The sequence below is a fragment of the Doryrhamphus excisus genome, chromosome 21, assembly GCF_030265055.1.
Source record: "Doryrhamphus excisus isolate RoL2022-K1 chromosome 21, RoL_Dexc_1.0, whole genome shotgun sequence".
NCBI lineage: Eukaryota > Metazoa > Chordata > Actinopteri > Syngnathiformes > Syngnathidae > Doryrhamphus > Doryrhamphus excisus.
Genome location: NC_080486.1, coordinates 5,591,083 through 5,610,631, shown reverse-complemented (window position 1 = coordinate 5,610,631; position 19,549 = coordinate 5,591,083). Strand labels below are relative to the sequence as shown.

At 38.2% G+C, this 19,549-nt stretch overlaps 1 protein-coding gene and 1 long non-coding RNA gene across 4 annotated transcripts in view; one reads left to right on the top strand and one right to left on the bottom strand.

The window, feature by feature from the left end:
* The first annotated feature begins 503 nt into the window (after positions 1 to 503).
* LOC131108568 (uncharacterized) lies at positions 504 to 14,847 on the top strand. Its single transcript, XR_009120487.1, has 3 exons — positions 504 to 898; positions 12,027 to 12,201; positions 13,357 to 14,847. It is a non-coding gene; the product is annotated as an uncharacterized LOC131108568 (long non-coding RNA).
* Positions 7,161 to 19,549, bottom strand: part of kcnh2b (potassium voltage-gated channel, subfamily H (eag-related), member 2b) — a 274,228-nt gene continuing 261,839 nt past the window's right edge. For all 3 annotated transcript variants that reach the window (XM_058059603.1, XM_058059604.1, XM_058059605.1), the window contains 9 exons: positions 15,689 to 15,941; positions 14,216 to 14,409; positions 13,992 to 14,094; positions 13,766 to 13,911; positions 12,341 to 12,485; positions 12,004 to 12,193; positions 10,568 to 10,673; positions 10,346 to 10,423; positions 7,161 to 9,228 (listed from right to left, as the gene is read on the bottom strand). In XM_058059603.1, the coding sequence (XP_057915586.1) occupies positions 8,800 to 9,228; positions 10,346 to 10,423; positions 10,568 to 10,673; positions 12,004 to 12,193; positions 12,341 to 12,485; positions 13,766 to 13,911; positions 13,992 to 14,094; positions 14,216 to 14,409; positions 15,689 to 15,941 (1,644 nt within the window). In that variant the 3' untranslated portion in view covers positions 7,161 to 8,799. The remainder of the gene's footprint in view (positions 9,229 to 10,345; positions 10,424 to 10,567; positions 10,674 to 12,003; positions 12,194 to 12,340; positions 12,486 to 13,765; positions 13,912 to 13,991; positions 14,095 to 14,215; positions 14,410 to 15,688; positions 15,942 to 19,549) is intronic.

Here is a 19,549-nt window from a genome sequence, read left to right as displayed (position 1 = left end):
AGAGGCCAATAAGGACAGTAACTACTGCATATCTAACCTAGCGCACTTCCGCACTTATCTTTCGAGTGCATAAGTGCGTTCACACTTAGAAGTACAGCATCATGCACTGCCTGTCAGTGCCCGGATGTTGCGCTTATATTACTTTTGTCGATTTTTCATATATACATACACATATATGAATATATATTAGTAACATGATAAATTATCAAGGATCATACCAGCCTTTGTTTTCAAAGATGTTTATTGAAATAAATATTTTTCTGAAATTGTATAAAGTTCAACCATTGATAATGCTATCACACAATCAGAACCTGGAGCTGCACCATCACCCCCCCCCCCCCACCCCCACCCGCACAAGTCTTTCAAAAAAATATGATATGAATTAAGAATAATGATCTTTGCATTTCCCCATTAGGGAGTTCTTCATTAGAATTGCTTCTGTATTCTAGGGACTACTATTAAATATACATTAGTATACATTTTCCAAACGTGTTTTTTTTTTTTGTTTTTAATTGAAATATTATACTGCAAATGCACGGGAATACACAAATCACATTTTTAAGGTTTGAATCCCTCAGCTGTGTGTAAAAAGCAGGGCTGTGTCTCAACTGGTGCACTTCCGCACTTACACTAATGTAAGTGTTTTAAGTACTGTGAAAATCACTGCATGTAATCAGGTACTAATAGAAAGCACGTGACTTGCAATTCTCCACCAAGATGCTAGGGGGCAGTGTTTTTCCTGAGCGTGAACAACCACACCTGTTGTGGACAAGCGTTTAAATATTTGGAATTGTAAATAAATCGATTACTGGGACACAATAATGCCGTAATTTGAAAAATAGTGGTTGAAAAATAATAAACAGAAGAAAAAGAAGCTTTTGGACACCCAGGAACTACTGTAAGTACACATTGTTGTTATATACTGACCATTTGAGACACATCCCCTTGTTTTGTAATAGCTAAAATGGCTGCCAAAATACAGTATTCGGGGTAGAGTTGAACATGAGTGCATTACGGTGCTTTGCATCCAAATAAACAATAACATCGTCTCATCTAATATCACTATATTTGCAGCTAGTCCGTATCCCCTTTCTTCCATGCTCCGGAGGTGTGATGTAAATATGTATATATAAATATGACTCCCCCCATAAGTGGGAAGATTTCCATATTCCACTCTACACACAGTTTGCAAGCATACAGCAAAAGTCGGCTGTTTTGCACATCAAGTCGTTTCACTTCTGCAGGATTTTCAGTGCAGCATGCAAGTAAAAATGTGCACAATATTAAAAGTCTAGCTTCGTCATCCCTCACGTCCTCGTCCGCCATTTTATTTTCCTCAATAGGGCAACTTTTCTCATAAGAAATGAAGGGCAAACTTTAATTCACGTAGTATATTTTTCCTCTATAGTATTCTGCATTTCAAAGCATGCCAAAGAAATGTTTCAGTTTCTGCATAGTGCTGGCTATACGAGTGCCAAAGTTCGATACCTTTACAAGTAGTACAAGTTGGTATGTACACACAAAACAGTGATGGAGTAGAGCCAGTATTGTGTAAACCCCAAGTGCTTAAAATATCTACAAATACTTGGAACTCCTATAGAAAGCTGAAAAAAAGTATGGAAGAACTAGCAAGGGAGTGTCTGGAAGAGTGCGAGCGTTTAAAGCGTGTGTATTTGTATCCTTTGTGTTTGTCTGTATAAATCTCCTCAAATCCTGCAATAATTAAGCCTGGTTTATGCTAGCTGTGGGTGGATTGATCCAAATATTGATAGTATCGAGGGTAGTATCAGTATCGGATCGGTACTAGCTAACGCTACCACACAGATTATATGGGTATTGACGTTTACACACTGATATACATGCAAAATAATACCATTTGATCCTAATTTATAACCCGCATGACATGCTGGAAACCCCCCTACACACTCACCCAACGGGAAGTTACCAAGCATGCCTTGCGGGTTATACATTTCAATAAAATAGTAGTGTTTTTTGCATGTATTGTCATGTGTATTCCATACCCGAGTACATAAACATTTTGTGTTTCATGTCTTACAAAGTTGCCTGTTTATTGTTGGTTGCACCGTGAGTGAGTGATGCCATAGTGTTGGTTTGTTTTTTTAGAGTGTTAAAAACATGTATATATTTTTTCATATAATCCAACTAGGGATGTCCGATATTGTATTTTTTTGCCAAAAAAAACAATATGCCAATATTATCCAACTTTCAATTTCGGATACCGATATCAGCCGATACCGATATGTGTAACATGACATATTTCCTGTAGTGGAATGAACATATATGTGTTGTATACAGCATTTTTTAATATCTGTTTTCATAATTGGGGAAAAAGTCCGATACCAATATCAACCAATATTGCATTTTATGCCGATACGGATAAGTATCGGTACCGATAATTATCAGACATCCCTAAAACGCATAGATTTTTTTCATATAATCCAACTAGGGATGTCCGATATTGTTTTTTTTTTTTTGCCAAAAAAAACATATGCTGATATTATCCAACTCTCAATTTCCACTATCTATCGGCCGATACCGATATCTGTAACATTACATATCTCCTGTAGTGGAATGAACATATATGTGTTGTATACAGCATTTTTTTTTAAATATGGGCTATCATAATCGGGAAAAATTTGGATACCAATATCGGAAATATTGCATTTTATGCCGATACCGATAAGTATCGGTACCGATAATTATCAGACATCCCCAAATACAACCATTTGTTGTTTATGTTTAGATATTTGAGCTGTCACAAAATCCCCCCAAAATGTGTCATTCCTTTTTTAGTCGGGAACTCATATTTTCCTGAAACTTACCTGTGTTCTACTGCTGATTACTAAAGAACGGAAAAGGGTAGAAACTAAATTACTTTTCTGATAAAAGACGGGAATATAATCTTTCTTTTGGTAGGTTCCATGTTTATGTAGCCATAGAACACAATATTTTGTGTGCCTTCAAAATTGTCTTAAATTGCTAGCAGTAGAAAAATGGCTACTAATTCTATTATTGTTATTTTTTAAATGTAATTGGTATCAGTATTGATATCAGTGATACTAGTGCTGCACTTACTTTGGATTGGATTAAAAGCCAAATTCGCAGTATTGCCCAGTCCTAGTACTGAGTACAGAAACATAATCCAGGCTTAATTATAGTCCCCGTTCCCAATTAGGGCGCCCTCTAGTGGTATAGTATGCAGTATGCATTACATAACTGAATTCTCTAGCATTGACTTGTACACAAAGGAGGTCTACCTACACATACAAGGTCTTATAGAAGAAGAGAACAACCACATTCTAGATTTGAGGTCATAGTTCTGAATGTGAAGTTTACAGTTCAGGCCACTAGGTGACGTGTTGTACACAAATAAACACTCGCTACAGTACATGACATGGCAAGGAGAGCCCAACGTTGAAGAACACCCGCACTAACTTGTAAAAAAATAAAAATAAAAACATTAGCTGTACTGGCTGTTTAATGTTGGGACCTGTCAGACACACAACACATACTTATAAATAAATGATTCTCAGTATTTTATGTGGGGAAGGCATCATATACATAAATAAGAGGAACTACTTTTGGTTAGTGTCGCGTTGTCTTATTAGAATGTTCACTTTTCCACACAAGCTGATGAGAAAATGAATCAAACGCAACAAGCACTTCTTCCTAGAACCGATTTGATCTTTGTAATCATTTTACAGACGTACTGATTAAATATATTTTCACCTCGATGTAAAAATCATCAAGACCGATGGCGTAGTCTGTAGTTGACATGAATTAAGGCACACATTTAACTCAAAAAACACTTTTAAATGTGCTAAAATATGTTCTATACAGCTTGGGGTTTAACTTAATCTCATTAAAACCCGAAGTGATGTCTTGGAGACATTTTGGAGTGGATGTCATGTGACCATCCAGGCTATGCTTTCCCCAAAATGGCCGTGTAAGGTAAGCTAGCTCACTTCTAAAAGCTTATTTTTTGCCATGGAAGGTCATTTTACAGCAATTTAAGTACAACTTTTACAATTGAATTTGTATTACAGTACTACATTTATTGAATTAATTCATATAAAACAAAATACATTGTTAGCAGTTGTCCTGTGACAGTTATGTAATTATTCCAGGAAATGACTTCCCCAAAATGGCCGTGTGTCAGGTAAGCTAGCGAATTTCCAAAAGCTTATTTTCGCTTTTAAAGTTCATTTTAAAGTAATTGAATCATTCTAATGCTCTTATAGGTTGACACATGTTTTAATTAAATTTGTATTGCTAGAATTCTTCAATAAATTAATCTAAAACAAACTGTAAACCAGTTTTAGGGGTCGTCATGTTGTCACTGGAAATGACCTCCCCAAAATAGCCCCATGTCAGTTAACCTAGCTAATTTCCAAAAGTTCATTTTCGCTTTTAAAGTTCATTTTAAAGTAACTGAATCATTCTAATGCTTTTTTGGGTCGACAAATGTTTCAATAATATTTGTATTACTACAATTCTTCAATAAATTCATCTAAAACAAACTACAAACCAGTTTAAGGGGTTGTCATGTTGTCACTGGAAATGACTTACCCAAAATGGCTGCATGTCGGGTAAGCTAGCTAATTTTTAAAAGCAAATTTTGTGCCATTAAAGTTCATTTTTAAGTAATTGAATCATTCTAATACTCTTATAGGTTGACAAATGTTTTAATTAAATTTGTATTACTAGAATTATTCAATAAATTCATCTAAAACAAACTACAAACCAGTTTTAGGGGTTGTCATGTTGTCACTGGAAATGACTTCCCCAAAATGGCCGCATGTCGGGTCAGCTAGCTAATTTCCAAAAGCTCATTTTGTGCCATTAAAGTTCATTTTTAAGTAATTTAATCATTCTAATACTCTTGTAGGTTGACAAATGTTTTTATTACATTTGTATTACTACAATTCTTCAATAAATTAATCTTAAACAAACTACAAACCAGTTTTAAGGGTTGTCATTATTGTCACTGGAAATGACTTCCCTAAAATAGCCGTGTGCCAGGTAAGCTAGCTAATGCCCTAAAGTGTAGTTTTGCCATAAGCCAGTTAACAATTCTAATGCTTTTATAGGCTGACAAATGTTACACTTGTTTCTTTAATTAATTAATCTAAAACAAGCTCCAAACCAGTTTTGTGGTTGAAATGTGACATTAATCTCAGTAAATGGCTTCTCCAAAATGGCTGTGTATCGGGTAAGCTAGCTTATTTCCAAAAGCTTATTTTTCCATATTAATGCCCATTTTAAATCCGTTTAACAATCATAAATTATAATATTACAATTTCACGGTTTGTACAATACTTCTTACACGAGTGAATATAAAAAAGCTAGGAAAACATTGCTATTGGGCTAAAACCTTAAAATTTTAATGTCAGATTAGCAACCCAAACTACGCCACTGGTCAAGACTTGAATTTCTAATTTCTTCCGAAGTTTTGAATTACACATGAGATGAAAATATACAAGTAGTTGAGTTTCAGCGCTTTGGTTCTCTACTAAAGTGCATTTGTAGAAAGCAAGACTTGAACTGACACGAATGAAGACGTGATTAGAATAAAGTATCATTTTCAGCAGTTCAAGTTGATCTCCACATTAATAATGCTTCTCATCAAAAACATAATCTATAAATATTGACTTTGAGAGTGTTGCATGAGCATCAGCTACGTCAGGGGTGTCCAAATATTTCAATGTATTTGGATTACGTTTTCAGGAATTTTCAGAATTGGGATATGGAAGAACTGATTAAATATTGGAAGCGATCCAGATCACCGTCGGGATCCAGGAATATTTTTTTAAAGGATTCTTTAAAATTGCTAAATTTTTTATTTGTACATATAACTCCACAAAAAAACCAAAACAAAAAAAAAACCTGGTACTGGTCGGAGCACTTGTTCGGGACATTTAGCCTTCACGATACATTGCGCTATTATGGTAGATGTTAGCATGCTAATGTTAGCATCTCTAGTGTGCTTGCATTTTTTTGCTATTTTCATGAATAGACACATGTATAAACACTTACCACTACCATGCTAGGTGTTAGCATGTTAAAATTAGCATAGTAGCATTTTTTGACATTTTTATGAGTAGACACTTATAACATTGTAACATTAACATGTTAACATTGTTAATAAGCTGGCATTAGCATAGTAGCCTGTTTAGCAATTTCCACAGGTAGACACCATGCTAACATGAGCATACTAGCATTTTTTTGTGATTTACATAACTATAAACTTGAGCAGACACTTACCACTGTCATGCTAGGTGTTAGCATAGTAATGTTAGCATGCTAACATAATTATACTAACTTTTTTAGCATTTTCGTAGGTAGGCACTTATACAAACACTTGCCACTATCATGCTAGATGTTAGCATGCTAGCATTTTCTAAGCCATTTAAGACCCTCCATGGTATATTTTCATGGTCAAGTAATATCAATAAATGCAGGACTAATATTTATGGTGTAAATCTCAATATGGGGGGAGGGGACTATGGTGCTTGGCGGATGTCTGCACTCTGAGGGCTTTTTTATACAGTGGGCTCATTAAAAAATATATTTTCAGGCTGTAATTTGGACACCCCTGAGCTTGATGAATCATACAAACATAAAAACAGAAACGGGATTACACATTGAAAACAAAAGCAATTCAATAATCCATTGAGAAACAACAATAAAACAACCAAATCAATAAATAACAGCTTCGACCAGCAAGTAGCAAATTAAAGGGGAATTACACCAGTTTGTTGACTCTTATTTTCATGAATCGGTTGAGTTGGTAAGACAAAGAAAAATGAACCAAAGGACACATTCCTGAGTCTTTAAAAAACATTTGCACTGATTAAAATATAAAGTGCTAAAACGCGAATGGAAGGAAGTGTTTGGGCTGCTACAAATTACTTTAAAGGACTATTGCACTCGAGGCTCATTACTTCATGCACAACATTTTGGGAAGACAAACCATTGGAGGAAAATTGTGGAAGGGTGTGGATGAAAAAAATAATTATTTAGTTATATTGCCGATTAATCACTAATGTACTATACCACTTTTTGAATACTGTAAAAAAAAAATTAAAATTTAATTTAATGTATTTTGGTATGTTTTTATGACGGCAGCACTGACACTGAATTTTTAAATACTGTACTTGTAGCAGTATTTATTTTTTTCGATTTTTGTGTCAACAAAGCTGCGGTTTTGTTCCCCCGAAGGTACTGAATTAAACTGAACCTTGACTTTTAAACCAATGTAAGTACTCAACTGAACTGATCTTGGTGTACCATTACACTCATAGTCAGTGCTGAATTTAAGCTAATTTAAACTTCCACATTTGCATTCCACATTAGCGGCTTTGTGTTCACCCTGTGTATCAAAGCATCGGCCTACCAGCATATGTTAGCATTTTTAAGGCAACAAAACCATGCATGTGTGGTAAAACTGCTAATTCTGGGACATTATAGAGTTGTAGTGAAAAGTCTTGGGTAGCCTCAAATTGGAACTTCCCGTTAAAGGGATTTTACATGTGCTGTCTTGATCTACACACACACACACACAAAAACTGCCTCTAAAACCAGAAAACGTATTTGTCCAGTGACCACAGGCGGCAAAGCAGACGTACCGAGCCATGCTCTGCAAACTAAAAACCAACAACGAGAATACAAACACACACATAAAATAACATAATGTTAATCAAATTAAAGCGCACTCACTCACGTCTTCTTGCCAGTGCATATAAGTACTGTATATAGATTAATGGCGCATTCTTCTTGTCGTAAACGTGTATATTTACGTATATGATGACTGCTATGTACAAGATAAAGCATTCTGGGTGCTAAGGTGAAAAACAAAAACAATGGACCAGTGAAATCTGAGGTAGCAAATTCGACAATGAACTCAACAAACTCAAAGCCTACCGAGTTAAAAAAAAACTGGGATCCCATGTTTGTTTACATATTTTTGTTTCGCCAGGTGTCCTGTGACGCCGCCTAGGCTTGTGTGTCGGTGTCCACAATTGTTCTGGTAGGGCAGCTGATATGTTCGTCAAGAAAATGCATGGCTTTTTTTTAACCCTCCAGTTCCCGCCCCTGAAGTGCACACCAAGTGTGCTCTCGGGGAAGCGCAGGGGTTTCGGGGCATCATCTCCACCTCTTGGCGCGGGGGACATCAAGGGGCTAGGAACCGATGACAGAAAAGGGACAGCGGGTTTCCTGTTAGGCCAGCTAACACTACATTTTTACCAACCGTTTAGTGAGTTTTCGGAAGCGCCACTGACACAAAGTAGAATAATTGTTTTCAGTGCAAGACATGATGGCTACTTGTTTCATTTCATTAGTATTCTGTCTGCTGCTTTTTGTCTTTCTTTGCCTGTCGTCAATAAGTCATCCAAGACTGGATTCAGCAGTAAAGGGATACTCCTAAGGTAGAGATACTCCGATAGGATTGCAGTCATTTGAGAGTGTAATGATGTCACCCTCAAGCTCCGTTTGAGTTGAGTGTCCGAGCTCCTCTTTGCTCCGTTTGGGTTGTTGATTAAAGGTTTTACTGTTGGAGAGTTCTGAAAGCTCTAAAAAAAGGGAAGAATCACGGAAAAGGGGAAAATGACAGGCATGAAAACCTACTTTACCCAAAGGTTTACAGATCGATCCTTGCGATTAAGGGTACAAGGATGGAGTGAAAGTCGTTGGTGATAGAGGCTCCAGTAGGATACAACATCTCCTTCATTCCCTCCGGCCATAGATCCTTCCCGTTTTCTGTTCATCACTGCTTTCTTAGCTCCCTCCTGGGTCAGAGCTGTGTCTCTGTGGTGTCCGTGAGTCCAGAGGTGTTTGTGACTCCTGAAGAGACAGCCTCCTTTGGGTCGCAGACTCCTGGGAAGATAGCCTTGCTCCATCTGTTTGCTCAACCATAGTCCCGGTACACAACCTTGAACTGAATCCCAACCCTGTTGTAAAGCTCGGGCCCGTTCCAGAATGTGAACCCAATCCTAGACTATTATCTAAATCTAAACCTACTGCTGGTCCTGAAAAGGCGGAACCCCCAGTTCCTAGTCCAAGGTCAAGCTCCAAATGTTGTCCTAAACTGTCCAGTCCAGATGAAGAGATCTGGTTCTGGTTGGTGTTTATCAAAGGTGAGTCCTGTGGCTCTAGAGATTCAAGTGACTTGGCTGGAAATTCTTCAAAATCCTGAGAATCCAAGATCTGCGGGTAAAGAGAGCAAAACGTCAGTAAGACCGAATGGATGCATTTGTTCACTCATTCATATTCTACCACTTCTCATGTTTGGGTCATGGACTGATTTATGGTAATGGTAATGGTTTTATTTCATTTGAACATGCATCAGATTACAATTGAATGCATCACATAATCAGTTCACAGTTCCACATGTCCAAAAGGAGTAGGAAGAAGCAAAGCTTATTAAATCCTACCCCTCCATCTGGTACTTTTACAATCAGTAACTGTTACATTTGTTCACTTCCTGCTTTCCTAATATAATTTGAGTTATTTGTATTTATTTATTTATTTATTTATTTATTTAATATTTAAAAATTTAAATTTGTTCACTTCCTGCTTTCCTAATATAATTACTTTTTAATAGTTTTTTTTTTACTTTACTTTATAAATTGTCATTATTTTTATTGTTTTATATTTTTAAATATTTGTATTTACTTATTATTATTTTTGTCACGTACCGAAGTACGTGGTGATATGACCATACAATGACATAATGGGTACCATAGTAACTGTCAATATAGTGATACAAAGTGTTTCAAATGTACTTCTTCCCTGAGATCATATTTCTCCTCTCTTGTAGAGAAGTATTGGATGACATTTTTAGCTAATTGGTTATTTTTAGCCTTATGCATTATTTTTATTTTATTTTATTTTATTTTATTTTATTTTATTTTATTTTATTTTATTTTATTTTATTTTATTTTATTTTATTTTATTTTATTTTATTTTATTTTATTTTATTTTATTTTATTTTATTTTTTAATGCATTATTTTAGTTGTTTGAAGATGAACTATATCAGCAAGTTGAAATATTTGTGATTTTAGAAATAAGGAGTTAGTATGTTCTCTGTAGGCGGCATTATGAATTATCCTTACTGACCTTTTTTGCAGTACATTTAGCGAGTGAAGATTGCTTTTATAGTTATTAGCCCATATTTCCACAGATTTAGGTCGAAATGCAGGCTTCACGCTGGACTGGTGACCAGTCAACTGCAGGGTAATTGCCTGCATTACTATATTACCTAATACACCAACACCAAATTAAACAGTCAATAGCAGCAAACATGTAGAATGTGTGTTTTACCTGTGATAGGGAGGCCAGGGTGTTTGTCTCCAGCGGAACTAGTTTCTCTCCAGGATCTGGACCAGTGGACGGGGAGGCCTGTAAAGGGGACAACCTATTATTTGACAACATTTAAACGGAGAGTGTGACTCGCTTGGGCATGTCTTGAGCCAATGAGCCAATTACTTCTTCCAGACTTGGGCCCATGATACTTGTGCATCACGTGTACGTGTGTGTTTCTACCTGAGGTGGTGATGATACAGCACTATAGGCAGGTGGGACCAGGGCCATCTGTCTTTGCAGCAGCTGCATGATCGTTCCAATATCTGCTGACATGCGACTCTCCAATCTGCATAGATGGGATGCTCAGTATTAGGTATTGTTGAGAACAGTAGAAAGAGAGAGACAAAAACAGCAGCGACAACAATTCCCATAACAACAACAATAGCCACGTATACATGGACCCAAATATTCCAATTCCATTCGGGTTATTTGCTCAAACGGAAAGAATGTAACCTTTGTATACACCTCATTCCGAAAGAAAAGTGCCAATCCGAATGAATATATAATCGAATTCACGGGGTGGAATATTCCTTTCCCCAATCCGATTGAGGTATCTTGTATCCGCTCAATCGGAAAATGTTTCTTCTTCTGTTGTTTATTGGCGGTTGGCAAGCAGCTTTCGTGTGCATTAGCGCCATCTGTGGAACAGAATCTAAACCCTTCTATACGTAAGTGAAGTATTTCTACAATGCCTCATATTAATTCACTAGCAAGATCTCATAGTGTATAGAATGGTCATATATTTCATCTCATATTTCATATTATCTACAAACTGTATTTGTATATAACACTGGGTAAAATTGTTGATTTGTTAATACTTGGGTTGTTTATATTGTGTATTTTGTACTGCTTAACTGATTCTGTACTCTTGCTGCTGTGCAATGCAAATTTCGCCACTGAGGGGCAAATAAAGGCTTATCTTATCGTATTTTTTTCATGTAAACTGAGGGAGCAAAAGCAATATCAGTCCAAGCAAAATCGGCCATCGGCTAAGGGTGGTGGGAAAAAAAATCGGTATCGGCCCGAAAAAATCCATATCGGTCGATCCCTAGTTTGGCTGACTCATGTTGACATAAGCCTTTTTGACTTAACCGAAATCAGGCATTGCTTGCATTGTGACATAAGGAGAACGGACGATTAAAGGATTTTTTTATGGTAGTTTGTTAAATTTTTCCCGATTTTTGCAAAATTTTGCCAAGTTGACCAAAAGAGGTTGAAAGTCTACCTAGGAAGGACCTTTGGTCTTATGCCAAAGGTTTGGAGGTAAGTGGCAGTTCTTTTCTTTCTTGCATGGATGATGTTTAACAATACAAAATATTACTAAACACACCAATTTTTCATAGAAATGCTGTCTATGGATCTCAAATTCTACGTCGACCAATGCGGTTGACCATCAATAAAATCATGATGGACCAAGACTTGATAGGTTGGTCGACTGAGTTGTTCATTGTACTTAGTTTTACATACCGTGCTTTGCGCTTTTCCATTATTATCTATTCTTTGTCTTTTATGGGTTTTTATTAAAAGACCCGTGCCCCTATCACTGCATCCGGGGTCCGACCCAAACCGTCCCACAAATCCCCAAACTGAAGTAACACATCCACAGCTGTGTATACCTATTGAGTTGTTTCTGCAACAGGTCCAGGCGTGTGTCCAGCTGGTTGCGTTGCTGGCGGCTCAAGCTATGCAAAGGTGTGCTGAGGGGTGGAGGAGAGGCTAGGCTGCAGCTGGGAACCTCCTGGTACTGACCGCCCCCTCGACTCTCCCCCCAGAAACTGAAGATATTGGACACACCTGAGAGTGCACCTGGACAAGTAGGACATAAAAATAGAGGAATTTTGAATTATTTGCAGGAATTAGCAAGTGGCAGACCAGTGACCTCGAGAAAGCCATTTTAGTAATCAAGGATCAGTGGAATGGGCGTTATAAAAAATGTTTTCCAAAAAGTGTTACCTGACAATGCATTGCAGGTGTTGCCGGTCTTGTGTTCTCCATCCACGTCCGTGGTCTCAGATAAGGTTTTGGGTGTTCCTTGCCCATGAGGGTTCCCCAACATTGCAGATGAAGGAGTAAGGCCAGTTACTATGGATTCCTCTCCCTACGAGAGCAGATAAATGCAATGAGTGTTTATATTATGCAGTGGAACCCAGTGGTGTGTCGGTCATGAACGAACCCGATCAAAAGAACTAGTTCTTTTTTGTGAACGGAATGAACGAGGTCACCAACCCTAAAATACCTGTTCAGTCCGTTGCAAACTGACGGAGAGTCAGTTCACCGTTCCTTTTGCAGGACGGGACTAATTATATCTCATATTTGTTTTTCATTGTTTTTCAATGCACATTTATCTAAATATTTTTTTAATATTTTAAATATTTGTTAGCACTGAAGTTATTTTCTTTTTCTAATGCACAAAGCACATTTAATGTTTAATATAAAATGTATTTATTATTTATTTAATATAAAACATTAAAAATTTAATATAATATCTATACTTGATATTTAGGGCTATATGGTTTGGGCTTTTTACATTTATATTGTTTATTTCAATATTTTTTGTATGTTCAATACGCATTTGCACTGTCTGACATTTTGTACTTTTTATTATTGTTATTTTCTTTATATTTTAATTTGTTTGCACTGAAGTTGAGTATTTTCTTTTTCTATTGCACAAGCATTTAATTGCATTTAACATTGAATATAAAATGTATTTATTATTTATTTAATATTAAACATTTAAAATTAAATATAATAAAATATAATATCTATACTTGATATTTGGAGCTATATGGTTTGGGCTTTTTACATTTATATTGTTTTGAATATTTGAATATTTCTTGTATGATTAATATGTGTTTGCACTGTCTGACATTTTGTACTTTTTATTATTGTTTTTAATGCACCTCAAGATAGTAATAACAATTAAAAACTTCATATTTTTTGTTATTCCTACTATAATTTTATATTACAAGGAGTGCAGCGCGATCGTATCAGCGTTGGACGAGGGTGCAGCACAATCTCAGCGTCGGACTGAGTGTGGGGGGGTCGTAACGCCGGACCAGGGAGCTGAGACGCTCGGATCCGGAGGGCTGTCATAATACTTCAGATTTCAAGGTACGTTATCACGTGTTGTTGCGTTGTTGAGTCGGAACAAACATGAACATGAGTGAACGGACTGACTCGACATGGCTGACCAGGTTTATGCACAGGGAGATCACAGGCTAACGACCAATTGACTGAAATGAACGGATCTTTTTACAGAATGAACCGGTTCACTGAAATGAACAGTTTTGCCCACCACTAGCGGAACCCATCTTTGACCACCAAGTCGTAGTCCACTGTGCTGTTATTATTACGCTAAGTCGACGTTGCGATACGTACCTCATCCCCACTGGAGTGCGAAGACACTGAACTCCGATACTGTCTCTTAGGTGCCTCCTGACGTTTTTGGTTGTGGATTGCTTCCCTCTCTCTTCTTCTATTTACAGACTTGTGGGTCTTTTTGATTTCACCAGCATCTGCATCATCTGCTCAGGGAACCACACATTCAGATAAAGGACTGATACTATGAAAAATATGTTGTTGGCTACAACAAATACTGAAGTACCCTTCTCTGTGCGTCGCCGGAATGATAATTTGCGTCTGCGTAATTTGTTGAAGCCCCCACATTTGGACTCATCACTGCTGGGAGAGCCTGGGATCATGTTGGTCTGAAACGGGGTAGTCAACATTTGTTAAATATTCCGATTATCGGAAAATAAGAACATTCAGAGTTAAATTCAACTCTTTAACCTCTGATGTTTATTTTCCTGTTTAGCTAACAAAACTCACATCACGGAGATTGAAGGTAATTTCCAGGTTGTTCCAGAAGTGGTCTGCAAATTCAGGATACATATCCAACACCTCCAGAACGTCTTCCCGAAATATCTTGTGCAGGTCGCAGTAGGTTAGAGCCCTCACGTCCGCATTGGATTTACCCGGTCGAGCATACAAGTTGATTGGCTCGCCAAAGATGTCGTTCTTTCCTGGTAATGGTAAGCAGAAAACATTTACAGATACAGTTGTCCCTCGGTCCATCACTCATTCACGTTTTAATCTCGGCACATGTTTTATATCAGGGGTCTCAAACACGCAGCCCGCAGGCCAAATGTGGCCCGCAAGACACTAGTTTGAGGCCCCCGCCTTGATATGAAAGTTTAATGTTAGTGCGGCCCGTGCAAGTTTGATATGGATGCTGTATGGTATCATGTACCCAGAAAAAATTATTACGTTTGATTAATGTTCATGTTAAAGGTTAAATAACTGTTAATAGTTATCCTCCCTATCCGTGTGGAAGTGGTAAGTTTTTGGCTATTTAAGTTTAAAGGAAATAACTTGAAGGCTACCGTTTAGGTCGCTAGCTCTCTAGCTTGCGAGTTAGCATGTGTCTCAAGACCCTGCAGTTGCGCAATATGTTGTAAATAAAAAGAGTATAAATGTGACTATAGTCGTGTTTTGTCATGTCTACAGGGCTCTAATAATGATTTGTTCATTTTAATCTGAAAAAAATAATTTGTCTATAATAATAATATTTTTTTTTGTTTTTAATGAATGCGTTTTTTGGGGGTTTTTTGATGTGGCCCAGTCTCACCCAGACCCGAGCTCCAGTGGCCCCCAAGTAAATTGAGTTTGAGACCCCTGTTTTATATAGATATGTATTTTCTTTTTTAATAAAAGTGGACTTGTGAATGGCGTATAGAAGGGTTTAGATTCTGTTCCACAGATGGCGCTAATGCACACGAAAGCTGCTTGCCAACCGCCAATAAACAACAGAAGAAGAAAAACACCGCGAAGAAGAACGCAGTCTGACAACTTTCCGATTGAGCGGGTACAAGATACCTCAATCGGATTGGGGAAAGGAATATTCCACCCCTGTGAATCCGATTATATATTCATTCGGATTGGCACTTTTCTTTCGGAATGAGGTGTATACAAAGGTTACATTCTTTCCGTTTGAGCAAATAACCCGAATGGAATTGGAATATTTGGGTCCATGTATACGTGGCTAATGAGAAATTAGTTTAGATTGGAGTTAGCCATGGCATGTTCTCCCATTCTGTGTGGAAGTGGTACATTTTTGGCGTCTTACTTTGTCCTTCTTCCCCACTCCGTTTGTAACAAGTTTAGAATAAATAAACTACTTCGCTTGAAAGTTTTACATAGCGGTACGAGATGCGTCTCAATTATTCAGAGTGTAACAGCTTCAAATAGCAAGGATCTACTGTACCTTTTAGTGGGGGTTGAAAGATTTTTAAGAAGATTTACCTAATATGGCAACCACAACATCTCCTCTCAGTATCTCGATGGATCCTCTGGATATGAAGTAGAGTGCGGTGAGGACGTCCCCGGCGTGGACTAGCGTGTCGCCCGGAGGTGCGTGGGTGGTCTTGAACTTCATGGCCAACGCCCTGAGGCAGCCCTTGGTGGAGCCTTTAAAAGCCTTACAGTTCTGAAGCAAAGTCCGGTTCAGATGGAGACAGATGTCCGCCTGGAGACACTCTGGAAAACCTTTTAACACCTGGGGATAGATCGGGGGGGTGGAGGGGATGGCAAAATAGGACAAGATGCAGCAAAGAGAGATGACGGGAGGAGGACAGATTCAGGTAAGCGAGGGATGAGATGATTTCCATGAAAGGGAGGGGTGTAAGGAGGAAGCGACAATGGGAGGGAAGGAAGGAAGGGAGGGAGGGAGGAAGGAAGGAAGGGACAAAGGGAAGGAAGGAAGGAAGGAAGCGACAAAGGGAAGGAAGGAAGGAAGGAAGCGACAAAGGGAAGGAAGGAAGGGACAAAAGGAAGGAAGGAAGGGACAAAAGGAAGGAAGGAAGCGACAAAGGGAAGGAAGGAAGGAAGCGACAAAGGGAAGGAAGGAAGCGACAAAGGGAAGGAAGGAAGTGACAAAGGGAAGGAAGGAAGGAAGCGACAAAGGGAAGGAAGGAAGGAAGGAAGGAAGGAAGGAAGGAAAGAAGGAAGCGATAAAGGGAAGGAAGGAAGCGACAAAGGGAAGGAAGGAAGGAAGCGACAAAGGGAAGGAAGGAAAGAAGGAAGGAAGGAAGGAAGGAAGGAAGGGACAAAGGAAGGAAGCGACAAAGGGAAGGAAGGAAGCAACAAAGGGAAGGAAGGAAGGAAGGAAGGAAGGAAAGAAGGAAGCGACAAAGGGAAGGAAGGAAGGAAGGTTAAGAGGTGTTAGAAATACAGTAGTTGAATCGATAGAGGAAGGTTACATCAGTATGGATACATGCTATTAGCAGTATCAGTAAAGCTGACAGTACATGTCAATAGTAAACACTCACTCTCCTACAAAATGTCCTCAAATGCATCCTATGTAGCGTCCTATGTTTTGACTCCAAGTGATGAGGAAACACTTTGGAGTGGTTGTCATGTGACTAGTGGATTACCCGAGTTGAGCTAGTGACACAGTTCAGCACACATGCCGGACGATTTTTGTTATTGTTATTGTTGGAGACTATGTCTGTAAGTAATGTGCAACTATACTTATGTTATTTTTGTGGATTAACAAATGTGGACTTTGTTGTTTAATTATGTCTAGCTTAGAGATACCTTTATACATTTTAATGACTGATGCGACTTACAGTCCAGTAATGTCATTATACAGTAAACCCTCATTTATCCTGGTTATTTGGTTCCACAACCAACTATAATCAGTGAATTTCTGCAGAGTCGAATTGCTCATTTCTAAATAAATTTATGAATAAATATTTTCGGAGTTAGGACGTCTCCCAGAGGAGGTGTTCAGGGGCGTCCAACCGTTAGCAGACCTCAGGGAAGATCCAGGACACGTTGGAGAGACTATTGTTGTGTTCGAAACCACATACTTACCTACTACTCATAATAGCGCAGTTACTTTTTTCAGTAACGGGTAATCTAACTAATTACTTTTACTGTCAGCATAACGTTGTTACCATTTTCGACACCATGTTACTGCACGTTACTGAAGCAACGATGATTGGCTAAGGTTTAGTAAAATTGCGTCTTCAGCCAATCAGAGAGCTTGGGTGGGCGGGTGTTTAGAGCACGTCCAAACAGCGTTTGCCAAATGGAAGTACAGACACTATTTTGACCTCGTTGATGTCAAAGGTCAAATGTTCATTATGTCCCCGAAAAAAAACTTTGTCCAGGTTTTGTGTGAGCAACTCAAACCTACAGAAACACCTCTGTAATGGTACCCCTCTTTGCTGTTGGGGGGGCAATAGTTACTTTTACTGGTAACTAGTTACTTTTGTAGTGGAGTAACTCAGTAACTCAGTTACATTTTTGGTAATGGTAATGGTTGAATTTCATTTGAACATGCATCAGATTACAATTGAATGCATCACATAATCAGTTCACAGTTCCACATGTCCAAAAGGAGTAGGAAGAAGCAAAGCTTATTAAATCCTACCCCTCCATCTGGTACTTTTACAATCAGTAACTGTTACATTTGTTCACTTCCTGCTTTCCATAATACAGTTTAAGGTTTTTTTTTTTGTTTTTTTTTTTAAATAATGCACCTCGTACCGAAGTACGAGGTGATATGACCATACAATGGCATAATCGGTACAAGTTTTTGAGAAGTAACTATAACTAATTGCTTTTTTAAAGTAACGTGCCCAACACGGCTACTCATACTAGATTTTTGAGTATGCATTGTATCTATACTTGCAGTATACGATTTTTGAATATGCAAGAAATTCCCGGATGCATACTGCATTCGCCAGAAATGTTGAGTATGTATCATCAGCTTACTTACTCACACTTAAATTACTACCCAGGATGCAATGCGACGTGATGTCACCGCGAAAAAAAATGTTGGCTGAACACTGAGCAGCAGGATGGACCAAATGGCGGTGTCAAGCAGGATATATTGAGAGTTGGTTCGCTTCTTGTTTTCAAAGTAAAATCAGTGATTCATCACTATGGTTTTTTTGTATGAGAAATGTAAGGGGGTGTTTTATTTTGTGAAAATAACCGGAAATAGCTTAAATTTTGCTGAATTCGTCCGAACAAAATTGTAAACAGTTGGTATTTGGACAAATAAATGGCACACTCAGGATCAAACGACCACTTTCTCGCCTTATTAAAAAAAAAAATTCTCAATAAAGTGATGTATTTAAAGAGTTTAGAGCTAAAGTGAAATCAGCTTCAGCTTGTTGATTTCGGCTCGTGTAGGAACGCAATGCATTGTGGGTTATCGTGTAGTACTCTGTAGTGTAAACGCTTTGCATACTGTCTGATGGACTGGGTATGCAGTATGTAGTGTGGATAGTATGGGCATGGAAGTATGTAGTAGTTAGTATGCGGTTTCGAACACAGCCTCTGTCTCCCAACTGGCCTGGGAACGCCTCAGGATCAGCTGGGAGGAGCTGGACGGAGTGGCCGGAGAGAGGGAAGTCTGGTAATCAGCAGTAGAACATAGGTAAGTTTCAGGTAAATATCAGTTCCCGACTAAAAAAACATTACATATTTTTCAAGCATAACTTTCACTTTGACACAAATTTAGCCATATACTATATTTAGCCAAGGCTGCACGGTATGCAAGTTGTTAATGTGTTGGCCACACAGCTAGGCGACCCTAGTTCGATTCCACCCTTGGCCATCTCTGTGTGGAGTTTGCATGTGGGTTTTCTCCGAGTACTCCGGTTTCCTCCCACATTCCAAAAACATGCTAGGTTAATTAGCGACTCCAAATTGTCCATAGGTATGAATGTGAGTGTGAATGGTTGTTTGTCTATATGTGCCCTGTGATTGGCTGGCGACCAGTCTAGGGTGTACCCCGCCTCTCTCCCGAAGACAGCTGGGATAGGCTCCAGCACTTCCCGCGACCATTGTGAGGAAAAGCGGTAGAAAATTGAGCATTGAAAACCTATTTTCAACCGTCTAAGTTAGGGTTTTTAACATTATTAGAGCCTTCTAGACATGAAATAACACCCCTATAGTCACCTTATAATACCTTATACAGTAGACAAAAGAGTAAATAAGCCATTGAAGACATAAATAAGACTCATGCTCTAGTTTATACTGTATATAAAACTATTTAGTTTCAGAGTTGAGTTTTAGGTCCTGCAAAAGTAGCCGACATTTTTATTAGCTTGTGCCTGTAGTGAGATAATTCAAACCTGCAATAAATGT